This window comes from Anomalospiza imberbis, chromosome 8 (assembly GCF_031753505.1).
Source record: "Anomalospiza imberbis isolate Cuckoo-Finch-1a 21T00152 chromosome 8, ASM3175350v1, whole genome shotgun sequence".
In the NCBI taxonomy this organism is placed as follows: Eukaryota; Metazoa; Chordata; class Aves; order Passeriformes; family Viduidae; genus Anomalospiza; species Anomalospiza imberbis.
In genome coordinates, this window is record NC_089688.1 from 14,160,597 (window position 1) to 14,183,896 (window position 23,300).

The 23,300-nt window shown below is 41.6% G+C and overlaps 2 protein-coding genes across 2 annotated transcripts in view; one reads left to right on the forward strand and one right to left on the reverse strand.

Moving 5' to 3' along the window:
• Positions 1–23,300, reverse strand: part of VDAC2 (voltage dependent anion channel 2) — a 91,080-nt gene that overhangs the window by 39,121 nt on the left and 28,659 nt on the right. The gene's annotated exons all lie outside the window — the stretch shown is intronic.
• DUSP13A (dual specificity phosphatase 13A) lies at positions 12,989–15,399 on the forward strand. Its single transcript, XM_068197428.1, has 3 exons — positions 12,989–13,158; positions 13,442–13,659; positions 14,686–15,399. The coding sequence occupies exons 1-3, from the start codon at positions 12,998–13,000 to the stop codon at positions 14,883–14,885; spliced, it is 579 nt and encodes a 192-aa protein (XP_068053529.1). The 5' UTR covers positions 12,989–12,997; the 3' UTR covers positions 14,886–15,399.

Sequence of the window (23,300 nt, forward strand, 5' to 3'; positions counted from 1 at the left end):
ACTGGTACTCAAACCCATCATGAATATTCAGCACAGTTCTCCATCTTTTTCAGGGGTACGGCTCTTCCAAAAACAGAACATCTTTCCTTCTCACTTCTTTTTTTAAGGACGTACAGTACCTATTGTACTCTTAATATAATTACTGGATGCAACTTTTTCTTCTGGCTTTCATCTAACAGAACTACAAACTATTTTATACTGTATCAAAGAAAATTCAATTTGCCAAATGAGATTTCCCAGCAGTGCAAAAGTAATATTTTAGAAGAAAAATGAGCACACAAATCGCACTTACCCTTCTAAAATAATTAAGGGCATGATACTTCTGAAGACATTCTCTCAGGATTTGATTGTATATTAACAACATGTACTTAATTCATTGCTAAAAATTCTCAATACATCATACACAGTCAGTAAGTATATAAACTTTAATACCTTGCTTTAAATAGTTGCCAAAATATCCCCCAAAAAACTACTAGAATATTTGCATATGCTATATGCTTCCTTCTCCATATAAAAGGGTATTTTCTCATTTTTATGTTATCTTACTATTTTTGAGAGTGTAGCTCAAAAATAACTGTAATAATTTCTTTGGTCACATGGCTAATGAAAAAAATTATGACATTTAATTCAATTAAATATCTCGGCCCACTCCCCCTGCAGGGGGATGGAGGGGAGAACTGTAAAAAGGTAAACTCAAGGGGTTGAGATAGGAACAGTTTAATAATGGTAATAAAGTAAAATACAGTAATAATAACAGTGGAAATAATAAAAAGAGAGAAGAACACCACCCAAGAAAGACAAGTGATACACATTAGAACTGCTCAGCACCTGCTGACCTTTGTCCAGCCAGTTGCCCAGCAGTGGTCAGCCCCTCCGGGCCAACCTGCCCCCTCCATTTATATACCAAGCAGGGCATTCCATGGTTTGGAATGCTCCTTTGGCCAGGTTCAGGTCAGCTGTCCTGGCTGTGTTTCTACCAGCTTCTTCTGCCCCTCCTCACCAGCAGAGCAGGGGAAACCAAAAACTTTTTGACTTATGCTCAGCACCACTGAGCAACATCTAAAACATGAGTGTATTACCAACATTGTTCTTATACTAATCCAAAACATCCAGTAAAAATAAATAAACTTGAGTTGCCCATCTGAACTTCCAGCTTTCTTTACTCAGAAATACAGATTAAATACTGAAAAAGTTGTTAATCACAGTGAGTTTTATAACATAGTAATCATCGTGGGTTTTCTAAAGGCAGTGAATGTAAACTCACCACAAATACATTCAACTTACTGATACTGTCTTCTAATCAAAGCAACTTCTGAGGACAAAGGCAGGAAACTGTCCCTAACCTAAGAGAATTCTATTCATGTGTTACAAGTCAAGCAGTCTAACAGCAGCCTAGTCTTCCTTCATCTGGCATTGCTGGAATAAAAATCAACCCTTACCAAAGGTGTAATAAAAGTAACCTCACAACACTGAATGAGCACACCCATCAAAGATCACTGTGGGCTGGACCTGGGAGTAAGTCTACATTAACCTCAAGATGCAACTGATAGGACCTGCTCTGTTTTCAAATGCTGCCAACAAGAAGACACTTAACCAACTGGAAAAGACAAGGAAATGACCACAAAACACAAATTTAAAGCATTGCACAGAGCAGGTAGCTAATTTCATCTCAACAGCAACAGTTAAACTCATTTTTCAATGACAAAGCAACTTCTTAAAACCTGAAACTGCCTTCCCTTTCAGACTGCTCAACTGGTGACACTTCTGTGGTTTAAAGAGTAAAAGGCACTTTCCCTAATAATCGTAACACCTGTAATACAGTATAGATCCCTGTGTGCAACTGCTCCTGTTCCTTTTTGAAGCTGAAGAATGCTGCATAACTTTTACACCACTAGACTGCTATGTAAGAATAATGCTGCAGAGGCCAAGTCCCCTAGATAACTGAGCCTATCTTCTGAAAGGAAACAGCTCTGGTAACTACTTTGCCTTCCATATTACTAGTTTTATCACTAAACCAAATAATGGGTAACATTATTTAATGATGAATAACACACATAAGTAACACAAAGCAAGCACAGACTTGAGCATCAGAGGGTAAGATATAATTTTCACCTGACATCAGCAATGTCTGTAGCTAGTTAGTTGATTATTTTCCTGGTACTGTGACTTAACACTTAGCAAGCTTGTCAACAGTATGTATTGTGTGTCCCATTTTCTTGCACCAGGCTTTCAATTAACAGCATGAACACAAATGCATATGAACTGCATATGTGTAAGTATTTAGTTTTTTAAAAGAAAAGCATGACTTTGTGAGCCATAAACATTCCTACAATTTGGCTGTGGCATCTTAAGAAATAAGATGCCTCTGAGAGGCTGACCATACCCTAGCTGACAGCAAAATTTCCTAGATGAATATATAGAGAAAATTAACCTCCCTCAACATGATTGTCCATGATTCTATCATGTTCCCATCTACTGACTCACTGCCAGTCAACCATTAATTCCCTAACTTTCCTAGCCTTCAGTCTTTCAGACTGTATAGAGGCAAAAACGTGGCAAGTTGAATCTGCTTATCACTACTCTAGCCAAGGAAAAGTAGCATTAATATCACAGTAACATTAGGCTACAAACTTGATTAGAGCAGAGTCATAGCTGAAGGGTTAAACACCCTAGTTAGGTCTGCAGCAGTTAGCAGAGTGCTGACTGGTTTTGTTTATTCTAGACACACATGCAAAATCTCTACTAGCACCATTATTGCTTTACCACCTGCCCTCAGGTACCTGGGAGAGCCTCATCCCTTGATTTTTTTTTCCCCCCTAGATTCAATTCCAACCATCCTGGAGAGAAATTTTAGGAAGGATGCTTAAGAACTACCAGATCTCAAGTGATTTAACCTACATTTCTGTGTGAAGGTTTCAAGCTGCAGTTTGAATACAGGCCATACCAACTCAGCCCCCGCTTTGCTGGGTCTGTTGGCTTAGAAGCACATCCCACACCTCAGGGGAGAGGTTGTTCCCTGTAAAGGCTGCTACTTTGTCCATGTGGACAAGGCCCATGTTGATGGCCTTGGTTCCCCAGCACAAAAAAGCTACACAAAAACATGTGCTGAGCCAGACTGCAATAATAAGGCTACTGTCACACACCAACTTAGCAATGCTGTGCTGGAAAAAGAACACACAGCACTTCCTTGTTATGCAGCACAAGGCTCAGCTACTCTGCTGACTCTGACTTACATGAGAAGCTTGTCACCTGTTCTTCCTGGAAACTCTAAATTCTTCAGTGCTTATTTAAAGCAAATAGCACCCAAGATTTCACTGCCATATAGCATACAGTGGCTTAGTCCTTACTTTCTAAATGCCACCAGATACACATAATACGGTAGGTATCTTGTAAGCAGAAGGACAAAAAGAACACATGCAAAAACAACACACGATTTTTCAAGAGTTTTAAATACAATGGCTACCATACTACATATAAAATTGATCAAACACAGCACAATGCCCACCATGAGACAAAAAATGGTATTTTCCTGAAGCAAGAATACAATAATTTCAAATGCATAAATATTGCTGTAAAACTTGCATTGAGTTTTAATTAGTGACTTTGGTATCATAAGTGAGATGATCAGCAGTACCTTAACTGTACTCAAAGGTCTTAGTGCTATGCATGAAGGTAAGGTAAGAAATCTCAAAGTAACACTAGTTTAGTCTTAGGTTTTAAGCCATCAAGATGAGCTTTTTGAGAATTATTTATTGAAGTGCAGCTTGTGGATCAAATATTAGCTCTATATTCTTAGCAGAGTCTTTCTTTTGAGACACCTCCATGCAAGAGTGACAGCAGCTACTACAGAAAGTCCTGAAAGTTAAACATGTTTGTCTTAAGAACCACCAAGTACAGTTACATACTGCATCAAAACGAACAGAATACATACTGCTCCCTGACTCTTACACCTCATTAAGCCAAACAAGTTGTATTATACTCAAGTGAACACTAAGAGCAGCTCAACTCATAATCTACTAACCAGCTAACAAAACAAATTTTTATACTACTGCCATAATTCAAGGCACACATAAGTGATTTTTAAACAACTGATCGAGTACTCCACCACTTACCTTAGGATGTCATTCACAGTATTTCACTACTATTTGACTAAGTTCTTGAACATTTTACAAGCTAAATATCAGGTACTGAGTATTTTTCTTCTGGTTTCAAATGGTGTATCCCTTCTGTAACAGAATGTTGGCTGCTCTTTATTCCTATACAACTTAGGAGTAGCAACTAAAGTTTCTTTCTACCCTTTTCTTCCCACACCCTCATCTTACAATGGAAATAGGAGGAGACATGAACAAACTCCTCATCCAAATGCATACCAGAACAATATCTGAAGTGAAACTGTGTTTCATCTTACTCTCCACAAACATTTACAAACTGATCTTTCTGGTCTAGTGAAAATCTAATAGCCTTCCTCATTGTAGATGTATTAAAGTAAGTAAGAAATAAAAAAACTTCTAAAAGGTATGTGATTATCAAACATACACAATGTAATATGGTTAGTGGACCTCAACCAGCTAAGTAGGCTACAAAACCAAGCTCTGTACAAAGAAAAGCAATACTACAGAACTCAAAAGATTATTTCAATAGTATTCTAATAAAATAAATACTCAACCAGCCAGCAAAAAGAACATCACGTAGAAGAGCAAACAAGATAATTTAAAATTTTTGTGCTTTACAAATCTACAGAACATTTCCTTCACATCGAAGTAGTACCTACACAACAAAACCTCACAAAACTTCCCAAAATTCCTTTCACTTGGTATAAAAATCACTTCACACTAATCCTACAGGTTAGTTCCACCTTTCTTCTACATCACAGAAAGCAAAAGGAAGAAGAAGACACAGCCATTTCCTTACCTCTGATATCCAGCAAGAAGCACCCCCTAACAGACAGGAGGGGCACTTAAATGCCAGGAAATGTGTTCTGAGCTCTTGGCACTCCAGAGCACAGCATGATCAGCTGCTCCGTGGAGGTGGCACAGACACCGTGTCCAGCTGCACAAGGGAGCTCTGTGGAGACAGAGCAGACATTAGCCAAGTTAAATCTTGCCATCAAGTCATCTTACAACACAAGAATGAGCGTTGCACATGTAAAATTTTTATAAAATTAATTTTGCAAATTGAAGTCTCAAATACAAAACCATGAGACCACTTCAACTTATTACAAATGTTAACATTAACACTACCTCCCATTTGCCTCTTCCATTAACTTAGGGAGCTGGAAAAACCTATCTTTTTGAAGTGTTGGGGGTTTTTAATAGCAATCAGCAATAACTAAGTGAATAAGGCCACATAATTCATCAGTAATATAGATTTAAGAGACTGAGTGGGTAACAGTTCCAGTAGCTTCAACTTCCTCATGCTCAGGCACTACACTTGCACAAACATTCTCCCCACAGGCAGACCCCACCATCTAACCCTGAAACTGAAGGAGCACACCTGCAAACCAATAACTGCACTGTTCCATTCTGCCTTGTTAATAATCAAATCCTACACACTCAACAGCATTTTTATTCAAAACTGAACATTTTGTCCTCAGAAAACATACCAATTTTATTGAAAAATAATAAGAATATCTATTTCGACCCGGTACAACCGTTTTGTTATCCCACTGTAAGACTGACACAAAGCATCTTTCCAGGAACGATGTGTTTGCTGCGGAGGCTGACGCGGAAATCAGAAACCACACGGGTCCGCTCTGCCCCCGGCCCCCACAACAAACCGCACAGGGCCCGCAGGCCCCGACCCCCGGTGCCAGCCCCGTCCCCGCTCGGTACCCGTCCCACACCTTCACACGCCTCTCCTAAGGAGGCTGGCAAAGTCGAGCCCGAAAGCGGCACAGCCGGGCACAAGCGCTGACCCCTCCAGCCCGAACACGGCCGGCGACATCGCCCCAGCGCGCAGCTGGCGCTCCCGGGCCGGGCGCTCACGCTCGGCAGAGATGCGCCGGGCCGCCGGGCGCGGTAATTACGGAGGAGCGGATTTCAGCGCGGCACGCAGCACGGGAGGCTCGTCTTCCCCCCGGTAGGCGAAGCTGTTCTCCTCCCGCACAGCCTCTGCGGCGGGGCAGCCCTTTCGCCCCGAGACCCGCGGGGCCCGCCCGCACCTTGGGGGCTCACGCCGCAGCGGGGACAGCGACGGGGAGCCGGCGGGCTCCCACCTGCGGGGCGGCCCCGCGGGAAGGAAGGGTCCCCGGTACGGGCCTCCCGGGAAGGGCTCCGCCGCTCGCCCCGCCTCACCTGCCGCCGAGTGGCGGTGCCGCCGCGCCGGCCCTGCGCGTTGCGGCAGCGGCTCCTCCGCGCCCTGCCTGTGCCTCTGCCCGTGCCTCTCCTCGGCGGCGGCGGCGGCCACCGCCACCCCCCATCCCCCGTCCGGAAGCGGCGGCGGCAGCGCCGGCAGCGCCGGCAGGCGGCGGCGGAAGGGGCGGGACGGGGCGGAAGGACGGGGCCCCTGCCAGGAGGGGCTTCGAGCTGTGCCAGAGGCTTGGAATCGGCGGATTAGCGGGTATTCTCATCCTTCAGTTCAAAGCATATACCTGGACAGAATAACAGAGGAAACTTACAGGACCCTCGTACTGTCAGGCCTCATATCAGGCAGTCATTACAAAACATTTCAGTTGCACCGTTGTTCTTTGCTGATGTCCGTATAAAAAGAATAAAACTGGCTGTCAGCACTTGGCCGACGGCACTCAGTCATTTATGCACGGGGATCCAAAGCACAGATGTGAACAGCGCAGTGACCTACGAAAGCTTCGGCAAGGCGCCGTAACTTCGGGAGCTCCATAGCCTACAAACAGTACAAATGGAGGGGATAGAAGGAGACAGACAAATTAGAAACAAATTCCTCCAGAAATAAATTTATTTTGGATACCAACTGTCTGGGGTAGCTGCCAGCCCTTTGCAACTCTTTGAGTTGAGAATTTGGTTTTGATGATGGAATTACTAGGAAGTCTGAAACAAGTCTAAGTTGTAGCTTCAGTTGAAATATAAAGGAGGTGCCAGTGTATTGTATTGTGTTTTTATATCTTTGTAACAGTCCCCCGCGGCACCAGTGTATCCATGAAGTCAATGACACTGCCTTTTCAGAGAAAGTGGCCTTGAGATCAGAAAATTTGCATTTCAGGATTCTTCGAAGCTAAGTCAAGTTGTCGACTCATCAAGCATGCAGATATGCACTCTTGTACTATCTCAATTGTAATGGACTATCTACCAGATTTTCAGAAGAGAAACTGTGAAGAGCACCTCTCAGAAGGCGTGAGAACATCTGCTCCTTTCCACAAGCCTTGATACTGGTTCAAAGATGCTTATCTGTATGCAGTCTGTTCCGTCCCGCTTTTGTTTTTTACACTAAAAGATCTGTAGTTTCCCAAAATGAGCTGCCGAAGTTGGAGGGTGTGTTCCACCGTTTTTGCCAGTTTAGCAGCATCTGCAAATAATGTAGGAATCAAGTGCAATTTCAGTCCTCACAGTGTTTTCCTTCTTTGCCTTTAAGGCGTTAGATGAAAAACTGACGAATCTGAATTCGTCAGTGACAAACCATAGAACACATGCATATAAATCTGAAAAAAATCAAATGGACCTTGTCTTCCTGTTTGTAATGGATCAGTTAATAAAGCTGGTTGAAAATTGAAGTAATTTTTACCTATTCCAGGTCCACATATTTATATTTAAAAACCCCTAGCATTTATCTGACAAGGAAAACAAAATTACAGGAGAGCAAGGCAACTAAGTTAAACAAGACTTTGTGCTCCTCTATTATGTGCATTCTATACTGTTTTTGACATGAATTCTTCTTCAGCAGCTGCCACTCGATCATAACTTTTTGCATACTTCCATATGCCAAGTCAGTACAATTTACAATACATGGCTGCATTTGCTTCTATCTGAACAACTGATTTAAACCAAAAATGTAAAAATAAGCACAAACTAAAATTAAAAATTGCTGCAAAAACAACCGTTGCAGGCTACAGAGCTGTCTCATCATGGAATAGGTCACTGTGACAGCCTTAAGCAGGTGTCCTGAAGCTAACTCACCATTTGGGATCTCATTCTTTTCATGGGAGGTACCAGGAAACTGCTGCTTTGTTCAGAGTGATATGGTTTTGTTGTTTTATTTTACATATAAACATGCACTAGGGTCTATCAGCTCACCAGGTTCCAGGAAGGAAACAAAACGGAAGCAGAAGTTTCCTAACCCTGTTTCCCTATGCTGTAGCAAAACCAGTAATCCACCTAAAAAATTACATTCTAAATTCAGTCTCCAGACTTTAGCAGTCTGGGTTGGAAAATGAGTTGTATTTAGACATGCATGTTAATCCAGGACTACCTGAAGTTTACAGGTCCTAAGGTGTGTTATTCCAGCAACAGATTTCCATGCAGGGAGCCCCTGGCCAAGAGCTGCATCCAGAGCAAAGGTGAAGAAGACACACAGACACATATACAGTGGAGAGCAGCCTGGGCCTGGCTGTGGAGGCGGCTGGGCTGGTTTGCAGAAGCAATTTGCCCAGTGACAGGACAAGGAGTACTGGCCATAAGCAAAGACACAAGAAGTTCCACCTCAATGTGAGGAAGAGCTTCTTTATGTGGAGGTTGGAAGAGCACTGGAACAGGCTGCCCAGGGAGAGCATGGAGTGTCCTCTGGAGACATTCCAAATGCACCTGAATGGCTCCTGTGTCACCTGCTCTAGGTGACCCTGCCTTCGCAGGGAGGTTGGACTGGATGATCTGCAGGGATCCCTTCCAACCCTAATGAATCTCTGATTCTGTGAACATCAGCACTGGAAAAAAGCTTGATGGTCAGTTTCTATCTCAAGTTATCACTGCTAATGGCATTTTTCTGCTCTGTCTAGTTTCATCATCTAGCAAATATTTTGAAAATTACTAAATAAGCTTGCACAGAAAAGTAAGAGTGTAATTTAAAACTTGTAATACTTAGATGTGTAATAGCTGCTTAGTTGTTGCACTTCAAAACTGAAAACTACTTCTCCTTGCTAACATTTAATATTCTTTAAAAGGGTGAATTATCGCAATAGTTGGTGCTTTATTTAACAGTAATTTCCAATAAACCTCATTCCGTCACTTTGAGTTATGTCACTTCATGCCATGTGACATGAAGGCATTGATGTAAGTTTGACAGGCAGTGCCAGTGCTGACAAGTCAGTTTAAGAATTTATGACAAATTATATGCTACAGATATTTTTAAAACAACTATGGATTGCCAAGGAAAAAAGTATTTAAAATGTGTAATAACACTGATGTATCTTTAGATTGAAAACAATTTATTCAATTCACATAGTTATATTGATTTAATGTTCAGGCTGACACTTAGTGCAATAAAAGAAAATAAATTTATATCGAAAATTCCCAAGTAGCTCAAGTTACAATATATTACAGAGCAAAGGAAAATGAGATGTGTTAATGTAATGGGCTTTTTTTAAATTTTAAACATTGGCATTAGCATTTAATAATTTGAAATCATCTATCTCAATTGTTAAGGCCCTACACAGAAAATAAAGGAAGTCAGCTGAACAGAGAATTAATTTCTTATGAAAATTCTTATTCAGCAAAGAATACAACATGGCAAGGGGGCATATCTTTCACTAGAAGTGCTAATTGATTTAAATAATATTTTTTTGTTTTTCTGGGTTTGGGGTGGGTTTTTTGGTAATCTCATTTTTCTACAGATCAAGTCCTGCCTTATAATTTCTTCACAATCTCTGTACTTCAGTTGAAGCATACTTAGGTCAGTCATGTGTGAACTTTCGCACATTTATTTTATCTTCAAATGTCTTAATTCTGTAATGGAAGAATAAGACATCAAATGCCTAAGGACTAATCAAATTAGTAAACCATAATATTTTTTTTTAAGACAGAAAACAAGCTTATTAAGAAGAGGATAATAAATGGAAAAAAGAAAAAGCATAAACTCCATGTACTCAGCAGACAAAATTGTTCTATTTGTTAAAAGTATATTGTTGTGGAGCACGAGAAAATATTGTCTCACTTACTTAGTGTTGCCCCAGAGTTCCAATACTTCTATTCTTCTTCAGTAGTTAACCAGCCCAAAATCCAAATCCTGAAAACAGGCTAATGAGTGAAATGAGAAGAACCTTTTTGCAGCTGGAGATACTGTATCTATAAAATCCTATCTAACTGAACGGTCATGCTGTAACATTTTCACTGTAAAAGCTGTCTTCTTTCAGGATATGTGAAAGGAGTCTGATTTTTGCTCTTTTTTCAGTAGAGAGATGGCATCATACTGATATGAGTATTTTCAAGGGAAGAAACAGAAGAGCCACCATGAATTTCCTGTTTTCAACTGCTCTACATTTTCCTGGCAATGCTACATGCTACTAGAACACTCCATGGCAATTTACACTATTGCCACTAATACATTATTAGCCAGGGACTGTTTGATTTAGATTATTGCACCAAGTAATACCTTCCAAGCAATCACAAAGGCATAGTCTGGTTAGAATGCCTTCTGTTGCATGTTCCAAGATTAGGCATGCATTAATTTCAGCTAAAACAGCAGCTGTTTAATGTTCATATATGACTGCACACAAATGTTTAGTTTAGAGTTGCCCAGCATTCAAACAGCCAGGAGAACCTCCAAATGATTGGAATCTCAAAAAGTGCCTCCTGCACAGAGTGCTAAACTTGCCTCCATTCAGTGTGACCATATATCAGTCTGTTGCTTTCTACATCCTTTCTTAGCAGATGTTGAAAGGGCCAGAAAAGAGGCACAGATGTAGAGAGGCAAATCCATCTGAAAGCCCAATCTCTGCCTCCTGTCTGTTTCAAAGGCAACTTCTGGCTAAAAAAGCTCAGTGACACAGCTTTACCAAAGCCACATTTGCAGACTGTTAAATATTTAGAAGATGTTAGGTGTAGAATGGCAGAGTTTTGAAGTAGATGTTATGCATACAAATATGTTCGAGGCACAGAGCACTTGGGGATCACTTTTCCGGAGTTTGTGTTTTTCTGTTTGTCACCTTTCATACCACAGATGAACTTTGAATTCTTAGTCATTGCAATTGGTGGAGAGGCCAATAAAAGTTTTACAGCTGAAAATGGTAGACTTAACCATGAGTTTCACCTTTTTCACAGAACTTGATTAGTAACAAATGGGCTGGGGTTACATTTATAAAAAACTGATAGTAAAGCCTCACCTTGAGTCTCCACCCAGAAACCTAAGAAAAGTAAACTAAATTGAACAGCTTAACCTGCTCAGTCAGTTAATTTTGCTGATTCATGGGCACACATTAATCAGCTTAAAGAGCACTAGTTTACCAAAACAAGAACAAAACAGAAAAACAACGTAATGTATGAAGGCCATGTACGTAGTGCTTGAAATACAACTTTAGCCATTTTTCCAGTCCTCTCCTCTGCTGGGTCTGGCCAGCTGGTTGCCTCACCCACAGCAGAGCCTGGCTGCCTGTCCCACTACGCCCTCTAAATAAGCACTGCAGCAGTTACTTGTAGTTTCCCTCATTCATCATTTTAAGTCAGAATGTATATGGCTGTGGGAAGTAACAGGTCTCTTTGTATACCAGACGCTTTTAAACAGTTTCTTCCCTAAATACCACCGAACATAAGTAATTTCTGCTTCACAAAATATTCTATACAAAGTCACTTTTCCCTTGTTGCATATGATTTTGTCCTCTTATGCTGGAAACTATTGCATTGTATTATGATGACCTCTCATTGAGTACTCCGAAGTCCAGTTAATTAGTACAGACTTTAATACCCAGCTTGGAATGCCCATGATATGTCTCTTGTTAAAATAAAGCAAATCCATCATAGTATATCAATGCATATGGAATAAAGGTGGTTCAGACCTGACCAAGAGTTCCTTCTATTTGTGATATTTCTTTCTACAGGGGAAACTCTTAGCAGTAAGCTTCTCTCCTGGATTGCCAGGCTTACAGAGGAAAAGCATCACCATTTCTTTTACTCTGCCTTGTAGCTCCACCACTGACAATTTTGCAGCCCCCTGCTAGGAGTCATTCTGCAGAAGCACAGGCACTGCTACACTTCAAAAGACCCACTAACACTACAATTTGATATAGTGGGTCTCTGATTTATGGCTCACCGGACCTTCCTATATAAATTAACTCAGTGGCTTACAAGTTTCACCTGAGAACCATTATACTCCTGGCTTTTGGTCTCTTTTCAACAGAGGGATGTATCACACAATATGTGGCAGGTGTCCTGTATTAACCCAGTGAAGGACTGCAATAGAAAATATTAAAAATATAAAGTACAGTTATGTGAGATAATTTCACTTTGTGAAAAACAGTAGCTTCAAGAAAGAAATCTCCCTAGATTACCAGTGACAGGCAAGGCATCATCATCATCCACTTGGTGTTTAACCTCCCGGTGACCGTGTTGGCAGGACCTGCTGGTGCATTTCTGACCCTCGCACCTCAGACTAAATGATGAATAATTGTTCCTGGGACAGGTTGCTATTTTTCCTTTATCGGGCTTTAATTGCTAGTGATGAATGCCCAGATCTCGATGACTGCCACGGCTGTGTCGAAGACACAGCTGGGGACAGTCACAGCCAGTGTTAGTGCGTGTCCTGCGGGCAGGGGGCTGTGCCACATGTGGTTGACGACCCCGGCACCAAGGCTGCTGTGTGGCAGAGCAGTGCAGCTCTGGAGACGAGCCCAGAAGAGAGAAGCAGACTGGACCAGTAAGGGTCCAGCAATGCCCAGTTTGGGACCTGCGTCTGTTTCGAGCGGCTGTGCCGGTCGGGGCAGTGCAGAGGCGAGCGGGCGGCCCTGGCGCGGGCATGCCTGGCTGCCAGCCTGGCTGCCAGCCTGGCTGCCCGGCACCTGCCCCAGCCCCGCTCGCAGCCTCCCGCGGCGCTGAGCGGGGCTGGCCGCGCCCCTGTGCCGCTCCTCCGGCCGGCGGCAGCGGCCTCTCGCCCGCATCTCAGCATGTCTGGGGCAGCGGCGCCGGACACGCCGGACCCTGAAGGCGCTGGGACATGCCCGCAGGATGTCCCCTCCCTCAAGGAAATCGAGCAGCTCCTGAACACTGGGCGGCCCTCTTGCAATCACGTTGATGAAGTATGGCCCAATCTCTTCTTAGGGGACCTGTAAGTACAGCTTTATGGACACACCTCTGCCATACGTTCTGTTAGTATGCCTCATGAGTGCGGCTTTAGACAGCTCATAGTTTTGCTAATTGCTGTCGTTTACGCTGCAGACAGCACGATTTCCGAGATAAAATTATGACAAAGCTGGTATTCCCTTCTCGATTAGCCCTTAGACTCATGCATGGGCTGATGCTCCAGCAGTGATTTGGGGGATGCAGTTTCAGTGCTTCTGCTCTGTGAATATCACTGCACCCATCTTGATTTGTCTTTGTCTTTTCCTTAGAGTAACAGCACACAATAGATTTGTTTTGTGGAAGATGGGTGTGACCCATGTTTTAAATGCTGCCCATGGCACATCATACAGCCACGGAGGCCAGGACTTCTATGGAGCAACCATTGATTATTATGGTGTACCAGCCCATGACCTGCCAAGCTTTGATATCAGCCAGTTCTTTTTCTCTGCTGCACAATTTATCCACAATGCCTTGAACACGCCAGGAGGTACGAAATTATTGTTGGTTACATTTTGATGCGAGTCAGCAGCCTCACATAACAGGTCAGCTCCACAAAGCTAAGTGGTGGACAAGTCACTGCATGGTGTCCTGCCAGGTGCTGGTCACTTGCACGGTGGGTGGCAGGAGAAAGGAGTGCTGTGTGTGTGGGTGTAGCTCTGAATAGGTCCCAAAGAGCTGATGTGACAAAACAGATGAACTGTGCAGGAGAGAGCCTGGGGAGGAAAGAGAAATTTATTTGGAGGGTAAGGCTCATTCAAAAAGAGAGATGCAAAAACACGTATTGGAAATGGGCACCCTCTTTTAAGACCATTTTATTGCAAGGATAAAACCAATAAAAAACGAATGTCCTGATTTCTGCAATCACCAACTGTATGAAGAGGTTCATATATTGCAGATGAGTTTCTTGTGTGAACAGAGCCTGCAAGGCTGTGCTTCCAAGAAGCAGATTTACTTTTACACAAGGAGATTTACAAGTGAGTTCCACAAGAAACTGAGCTTCTTGGCAGTGGTGCAATAAAATCCTAATTAACCTGTTTTACGTAAAAGACCATTTCTTAGCATGAGTATACTGGCATTAATGGAGCTATCTCTGTATCACAAGTTCTGACTTCAAAATAGAACTACAATTGCATCAAATTGCCTTATTATGCAATAGTACTAGGCCAGTCATTTTTCTTGGTGGCTGATGTGTCTGTGCTATCCATTCAGGCCAGATTTTAGCATTCTTCCTTGCATAAGCCAGCCTGCTGAAGCTAATGTGTCTTCCTTTCCTCATGGTCAAAACAGAACAGCTTTAAAAACCTCTAAGGGGGTTTTCTTTGATTTACCAATGTTTCTGAGATCAGTTTGGGGTCTCATGGCATTTCTCATACAAGTGACTGTAACAATGGCAAATTAGACTTAACTGTTAGCAGTTCACATGATCTATCAGAAGACTAAGAAAAACATTTAAATTAAACTTCATCCACTGTACTGCTTCTCTTGATGATTGTATTATTTTTTTTTTATCCAGCCAAAATATTGGTACATTGTGCAGTTGGAGTAAGCAGATCAGCTTCTCTAGTCCTAGCATATCTCATGATAAATCACCACCTCTCATTAGTTGAAGCCATCAAGACAGTGAAGGAGCATCGATGGATTTCACCCAATCGTGGTTTTCTGAAGCACCTGCGAAACCTGGATGTTCAGCTCCGGCAAAGGAAGGACTGCTGAACGGGCAGCCCTATCTACCTTCACTTTACTGAGTTCCACCCTGCAGAGCCGTGGTGCATATACAACTTCCCATGATCTGTGCACATTACAAAAATGAAGGCAGTTATGCATTGACATAAAAGGCCAACAGAACAGTAAATGCATTAATTCTGATAGCTCAGTCCCTCCAAAACCAGCACAGCCAACAGCAGCACTATAACCACTGCACAGGGTGCCTTGAGTTGTGCTACTGGATGAATGCACTGAAGTGGTTAAGGCAGACCAAGTTTCTCCCTGGTTTCTGCTCATGCCAGAAGCAAGTTCAATATTTGCATCTAGCTGTAAAGAATGTTTGAGTCCCCTTTACTTGGGAGTGTAACATAATCATCTTTCTCAGTTTGGTTACAGTTCTCACATGCCTGTTCCCCTATGAAAAATGTTGTGCTTCAGGGCTGATGATCTGACAAGGGCAGTTTCTTGAGAGCCCAGACACTCCTACAGAAACATTCCTCTTTTGCTGGCCTGCTAAATATTATGGTGTTATAGAAAGCTGTGTCAGCCACAAGACCCACACCATCAGAATAAATGTTTGTGATACTTCTGCAGCCTGGGTCAGCAAACCTCACGAGTCCTTTCTTGTTAAATATGTTTTCAAAAAGATAGTGTATATCATGTAGTATATTGAGGACATTAAAAATAATATGTTAGGTCTTCAAAGCATTTTGTAAGTTGGACTCATCAGTTCGCTTGCACTCCAAATTATCCCAAATCAGTTCTATGTCAGTGGCTTTAGATCACCCATGGTTTAATATCAGGTAGACATTTAGCTTACATCAGTGGCTTGGCCTAATTGATACAAATTAGTTTTAAGATGTTTTGAGGACGTCACTTTCCCTGTCACCAGTTAATAAGTACTTAAACCAATGTGACTTTTAATACAGCAACAGTGTTTGAAAATCATGCTACCACTCTGCCTGAAAATTTGCTTGTTACCTTGTGGTGAACCATGAAATGATAATCAAATTTGGTTTTGCCCTTTGCTGCTGGTTGGATTTATTGATTAGTTGACCTTAAAAGATTCCCTGACAGATTAAGTAAATACATTTCTGCTTGCTTGTTTGTATTTGAAGCATCAGTTCTGATCATTTTATTCTCTGCTGGAAGAGACTTGCAAGGTTATTAGAAGACTAATATAATGGTGACTTGTGAGTTGAACCTCTTCTTTTCCAGACCACATTTCCTTCTTCATTCTTGCAGAGGTAATTACATGAATGCTGATTCTGCCTAGCATTTATGGGAACGTAGAAATCCCTTCCTATTTCACTGTACACAATTGCTTTGAAAAATAAGCATATTTAAGATCCTTTCAGACATCAGTTTGACTGTTGAGATTTTCCTAAATGTTGCAAAAGAGCTCCACTGATGAGAGAAAGGTAAGACATTGTTATGTGAAAAGATCAAATAGGAAATCACATTTAAAACCCAACAGTGCTAGGACTATCTTTATACCTCACAAAGCAGCAGAGCAATGGAGAAGGAGCTTTGTTTGCTTTGAAGTTCTCCATAAAAATTAATAGAGATTTATATAAGTTAATATTACATTATAATTTATAGTTCATTCACATTACAGTGGGTTTTAGTCTGGAAACCTTTTGAAGACACAGCATTGAAAAATCTGAAATTCATGTGAGTGAAATAATGCATCTTAATGGCTTTAGGCTGAACAAAATTAGACACATGTGAGCAAGATTAATGGAATCCTCCCATCAGGATAATGTTTTGCATGCCTCTGAGCATCTGTCCTACAAAGCCACAGCTGTGAAAGCTGCTCCTGTTGTAAATTAGTACCTGCTCTTCAAGATACTGCTCATCCTGGGAGAGTATTGTTTCACCAGGGGCAGGGAAGGGAAGAGCACAGACTGAAGCTGAGTCAGTAGGGCATCCATGCCACCCATGGCATGGTAGTGATCTTGTAAGCACGACTTTCTTATCTCAGTGGAAGGAATAAATTAGGTAGAAACTTTTTTCAAGAGCACTGTCAAATCACAGAAGTGCTTTTAATCTGTGGAGTCAGTGTTGCCTATATTTCCTGCTTGTCTGTATTGCTTCTTTATATACAGATTTACTTTGAGTGCACATTTGTGCAGGGAAAAAGATTCCAGTCAACATAAGCAAAACAAGAATAGTCCTGTAATTTCTTAAAACAGAAAGCATTTTCTGCTGCAGCGTGCTAAGAGGAAAAGGGACCTCCTCACCTCTCACGCTATCCATAATTCAAGTCATGATGTGACATGACAATAGCACTTCACTGCTTTCCACTATCAGTATAAAAACTTGTATTTTGAATGTTAGTTTGGCAAGTTAGATTAAGGAACCAAAATGAAGGAAAAATACTGCCTCCCCAATGGCACTTCATTCAGAAAATACACATTTGTCAAGAGGGTCTACACAACCTGGGAGAAGGTACAAGTGAAAGGAACTGTCCCTGCTACAGCTCTGGCAGACTTAAATCTGCTTAAAGCAATCACAAAACCAGTGTCACCTGAAGGGACCTATGTAGAGTTCCAGTGAAAATGTCTCTTCATTTAATTTTCCAGTACAAGAACTGAGGGTATCAGATGAAGTCAGTAGAAATCAGGTGTGAAACAAGAGGAGGGGTTTACATGAGCTGTGTAACACTTGCCACAGAATGCTGCAGAGAGTAAAAGCCTATAGACATTCAAGTGGAAAAGTCTGAGGGACAGAAATCCATTCACGGTTACCAAATACTTAGAAACTCCATCCAGATCAGCAAGCTCATAAACTGCAGCTGGAAGCTGGGAGAGTGTTACTATTATTATATACGCAAGTATAATTCACGCTTGTGTGCTCTTACATTCTATAGGCATTCACTTTCAGCGACAGTTAAGCGCAGGACAGTGGGCTTGGTGAACCTTGGGTAAGGCCCAGGACCAGTGTTCTCATGCTGTTTATTTTGAACTCACCCTCAAGCTGTGCTGTCCCCTCTTTCCTGGTAGCTTATTATTAGAACTGGGTCACATGAGGCATTTGGGACTGCGTCTCGGTTGCAGTGGCTGACATTTCTTTCACAGGGAAAGCTCTGTGCTGGCAGGAACAGCACCATAGCTTATGTGAGGATGGGAGTAGCATTTTTTTTGCATAAGATTCACTTAAAGCAGAAGGTTCATTTTCCTGGCTTTTCCCATTGCATCAGGGACGTAGTGCTGAGCTAATCCAGGGAGGCGTCAAGGCGCGAGCTGTATTTAGAGTCAGCCACCTGCTTGGGAACATCAGGCGGCAGAAAGAGCCTGCTTCAGCAAAAACCTCCGCTGTGCGTTCCACAGCAGCGCTTCCAGCAGGCCTTCCCTCCTCTGCCTGACTCTGCATGAGGCCTCCAAAGGGGTCAGCACCTGAAGACAGACCCTGTCAGCCCAGGAACGCTCTGAGCCTGGCACTCCCTCTGCCCAGGAACTGCCAGATATTTTGGACAGCTGCAAGGTGGAATTAAATCACGTGGGTGAAGAGTGGCCTAATCTCTACATAGGCAATATGTAAGTGTTATTTGAGGCTGAGCTGTTCCGCAGGGCTGGGGAATACAGTACTCATTAAAATATGCTGTCCAACTTTAGTTCATTGCCTTAACTTCATTGCCTTAAAATAGACTTAAGATTAGCACAGAAGAAAGCAAAAGGACTATCTGTTAAAGAAAGAACCTACTGCACAGAAAAACAATTAAAAAGAGAATGAGACTCTCTTTATTAATTTATAATTGTGCTACAGCATTTACCATACAAAGCACAAGACAGGCTCATGATCATGAGCAGCCTTAAAATTGAACAATAATTGGTTTTTACTTTTTTTTGGTGTAATTTTAACTAGAATGGAAATTTTCACATTAAAAAGTATTCTGATTTTGGCTGCTTATATGACAACTTGATTTGCAGTTGAAATTTTGACAAATCTATGGATTCTGAATGACAGCGGACTTCACTATTTCTGAAAACTGTGCAGATGGGTATTTCACTCTGAAGCATAAAGCATGCAATCATCTGCACTCAACATGCCTAGTGCCCAGTGTTATGCCAAAACAAGGGCGTTTTCACCATCATCAGGTTGCAAACTTGTTGAAAGATCTAGAAATTACAATAATTCCTACAGGAGAGAAGCAGGGGAAACTAAAAACCCTGCTGATTGCCCACTGATTACAGCTAAAGTGGCCATTCTTTTAGCTATGAAACAGCAAAGCCAAAAACTGAGCTAGGTGGCGTTGGGGAAATAATCTGCATTTACAAAACTTGGTTTTACAGATTGCCGCCCGCTTCCTGCTGTCGCTGCCCCTGCAGGCAGGAGCGTGGCAGCCGGCAGGTGGCCCCGTGCCCTGCGGGTGGGGACACGCGGCAGCGCGGGGCCCTGCTCAGAGCCTGGCTCTGCTAAGGCAGAAGCCACAGCGATGTGCAGTGCTTCGCTGAACTTCTGCCTTGGCCAGGAGAGTGGGAAACCGACCCTTGCCTTTCCGGTTAAACCTGTAACTACACTTGGAAATTAACTCTTGTACTTATTAGAACCATGTGCAGAAATAAGGGTTTGTAGAATTGAGCCTGACAGGTGGTACAGGCAAAGATTTAAGACAAAAATCACTGAAATTGTGTTCTCTTAACAGCAGCATTTGATTTTAGACAGCCTTTTAAGTGCAGGTTCAAGACCTCCTTTTAATGCCTGCGAATATACGTGTTCCAAACTATTCTTGAATGTTTCTTTCAATCCTATTTGGTCTTGTAGAGGGAAAGAAATGGTAGAGAATAAAATGAAAAAATATATAGATAACAACTGTGTATGTGTAGTAAGGAAAAAATGAACTTTGAGAACATTTAGCTAACAGAAATAGAAATGTAAACAGCTTTCTTTGTTAGTGGAACAGCTGGTAATTAGTATCAGCTTAAATATGAGTTACAGACTGCAAAGAGTGAAACTGGAAGTTGATCAAGAACTACAGATGGAATTTTCTTTATTGTGCCAACTTCAATAAGACAAATAGGAACAACACCTGAGAATAAGGTGTCATGAGCTCTTCGTGAGATAGAAATGGGGAGTGGAAAGAGTATGTGCATTTAGGGCCCAACCCAGTACTCAGTGAAATTAATAAACAATGGATGTTCCTGTTACTAAGCAAACCTATGCCAGCATCAGAAACTTGTGCCAGAGCTAAAACAACCCAGAGCAGTACCATATATTGTCACTTCTTGTTTCTGTGGAACCATTTATGTGCAGTTTCTGAGCAGCTACTTGGAAAGCAAAGATCAATATAGAATTAATGCTGTATTTTGTAAGAAATATTTCTCTGTATACCTTTATCAGAAATCTGATGTTCAGTGTCTTTAAACAAGTTAAATATATCATAAAATAAAATAGGGATGGCTGACTTAACATGATGACTTTCATCCTGGAGGACTTTGAAGTTGTCAACAAACTGATTATTAAATATTTGTCTGGCTATCAGCCATTGCTGATATACAAGGCCAAGGCCAAGACCTTTTGGGTTTAAAGGTACAATGTTTTCTGAAGTGCTATATAATAAGCAGCTGAGGGCACAATATGTAAAATATCCTGCACAAGTCAAACTTCATGCTGATCTTAAGCAGGCAGGTTTATTAACAGGAGTTTAACTGGATCAGCAAGGCTAATATCACGTCAGCAAAGAAACATTGTACAGTTACAAGCTATGCTAAAACCTCAATGTGTTCAACATTTATATTTCAAGTCCAGTTATAGAAGGATCTGAGCTACCTCCTGAGGTGAATTTTTGTAGGGTGTTTGGGCCAGCAGTCTTCAATGTGATTGTAGCCAACAGAAGTCAGTAAAACTTGTTAAACTTACTTATTTTCAGAAGAAATATCTTGGAATTCTGCATTTCCAGATATGAGTACATTCAGAAATCACAACCTTTGACCATTCTTCTACTACCTTACTTTTTCTCAAAGGGGAAAAAGTGTCTCAGAGTGTGGTGGGCACTGGGCTCTACAAATAGGAATACATTACAAGGCAACAAGATAACTTGAGCTACTTGTAATCATAAGTTTTCATAGAAAACACAATCGACTTTGACCTTGTTGCACATTTCTATACATTCTATGTGCATTAACAAGGGCAAATGGTGAGTCCCTGTCCCAATGGTAAACTGCTGCTCTTACACAGTACTGTCATTAAGCAATCACAAATTACTTTAGCAGCATTAACTAAATGTCACTCAACCACTCAGGTAAGCCTAATTATCCACTTACAGACATTGTCTTCATTGGCACGTGGGAAAACAGAAGAATCCTGAGTGATTAGGAGTGACCAACAAAACCATATCCACATTAGTGGCAAGGATCACACACTAGTACTAGTGTACTAGTAATCATCAGAATGTATCTTCTGTCACAGGAGAGAAAAAAGAAAAGCAGTTCAACAGAAGACAGTTTTGAGGTCTCGGTCAGAAATCACTATTTTTTTTTTTTTTTTTTTAGTTTTTCTCTATTAATTTGTCAACATACACAACAAAAATAACTAAAAATAGTTACTTTCTCCTTTGAGATATAGCCAAAAGCTGCAAACTGTTGCAGCTATTGAGCTATTGCAGAGACATGCCAGTTGGCAATTTACAAAGCCTCATGCCATGTGTTTTCCTCTGTTTCTGGACTCAGATCTCTAGTAACAAAAAGCAGTTCTTGATTTATGAAAGGGCTGTATGTAATACCCTGGAGGCTACTTAATCTGAGCTGCTGTAAATTGGATCTCTCAGAGATGAGATGAGATGTGAGTGAGGCAGAAGTACAAACTTATGCAATCTGTGACCATAGCACTATTCCGTGCAGCCTGGAACAGCACTATGTGTACTCCTTTCTGTTTTGAAAGGAGAAATCTTTATTTGCTGTATTCTTAGAAAAAGCAGATCTGCTTCCTTTATGCTAGCTTACCTTATGATATTCTGCCGCTTACCTCTAGGCAATGCTATCCAAAGAGTTACCCAGTCGCGAGGAATTTCATCAAGCTGCAGGATTTACATACTGAACTAAGATACAGTATACACCTATGTAAACTCTAAACTCTTATGAAATTAAAAGAACACAAAGCAACAAGGAGAAATGTCAGACAAACAATCTGAATATGAGATAAAGATGAAAGGAACATGACCTAAAGCTTTGGCATAAAATCTATTTTTCCTCCCTGTTTAGGGTATAGAATGTTTCTGAATTTTGCATGCTCTTGTCTTTCCTCAATCAGTTGGTTAAATGAAGGCAGCAAATATGCTAGGTACTCGTCTGGGATACATTCCTAATTTGCTGTCCATTCTGCTCATTAAAACTCTTAAAACTCAACTCCAAGAGAAAATAGGCCCCTGTTTAAAATTAAATGTCTTAAGTATATCCCTGGACATAAAAATATGCTAACCTGTTTTGCTGATTGGGATCAGCAAATGAAAAGGGGAAAATATTGCCCAACCCATACAAATCACCCAGATGGAAGACAGTTTTCTCTAACTGGTGACAATAGATGCTCAATGGCTGAGGACTTTCCAGAGGTAACTTCTTCCTGCCATGCCCTCTGCCCAGCTCTGTCTCAGCTTTATGGATCTGAGAATTACTGCAAATGCAATAAATTTTCAGCCATAAATTAGACATTTCTCTCATGCTCAAAATTTCCCGTTCCCACCAAAATTCTTTTTACTTGAACATTGCTGTGCCTCTAGCACTAGTGAACATGGAAAGAGACAAGTTATTTAATTTTTATGGAGTATTTCATAAAGGAACTGCTCTTTAAAGCCTATTCTGCTGGCTCAGAAGGCAAGTTTCTCCCAGCACCCTGTCTTATGTCAATGTCTCACCAAGGCGAGGGGACTGTAAAGAAAAAAAAGTGAAACTTCTTTTTGAACTGTTGAAATTACTACCTAAATTGGCAAGCGAAGCTAGACCACCCCAGGGTAGTTTTCATCTTAGAGCATTTGTTTGGAAAATAAACTGTAGTTTTAGACTGAAGTCCTAACCATGCAGAGGTAAAATACCTGGGGAAAGTTGCTGGTGGCAATTCAGCATCTCAGCAGAATTCCATAGCATTTGCCCAGAGTTCACTTGCCACATGCATGCATTTCTGGAGAAGGTAATGCAGTGCTGCATCAGAACACCAAAGCTGGGGCCACACTAGTCCTTGTGGAAACTCCCACCCCAAACCAGCAGTGTAACCCAGGGTTGAGTTTGCCCTCCTATTTCCAAAAAGACACGCCTGTCAAGGACGGTATGGCCTAAGAGGCACACATTGCTGGCAGGCTCTCAAGTGTCAAAATAGAACCAGCGCTGCCAGCCGCACAGATCCTGTGCTTCGCAGGCAACACACAGACAAGGAAAACAATCAAGTTGTTGGGTGGAAAAGGCGGCTTCCCAGGATTGCTCTGACCATGGT

Excerpts from the sequence above, each read along its gene's own strand:
- DUSP13A (XM_068197428.1), top strand. The coding sequence starts at position 12,998 with ATGTCTGGGGCAGCGGCGCCGGACACGCCGGACCCTGAAGGCGCTGGG. Across the intron at positions 13,159-13,441 it reads AATCTCTTCTTAGGGGACCT|AGTAACAGCACACAATAGAT; the intron begins GTAAGTACAGCT and ends TCTTTTCCTTAG. Across the intron at positions 13,660-14,685 it reads TGCCTTGAACACGCCAGGAG|CCAAAATATTGGTACATTGT; the intron begins GTACGAAATTAT and ends TTTTTTATCCAG.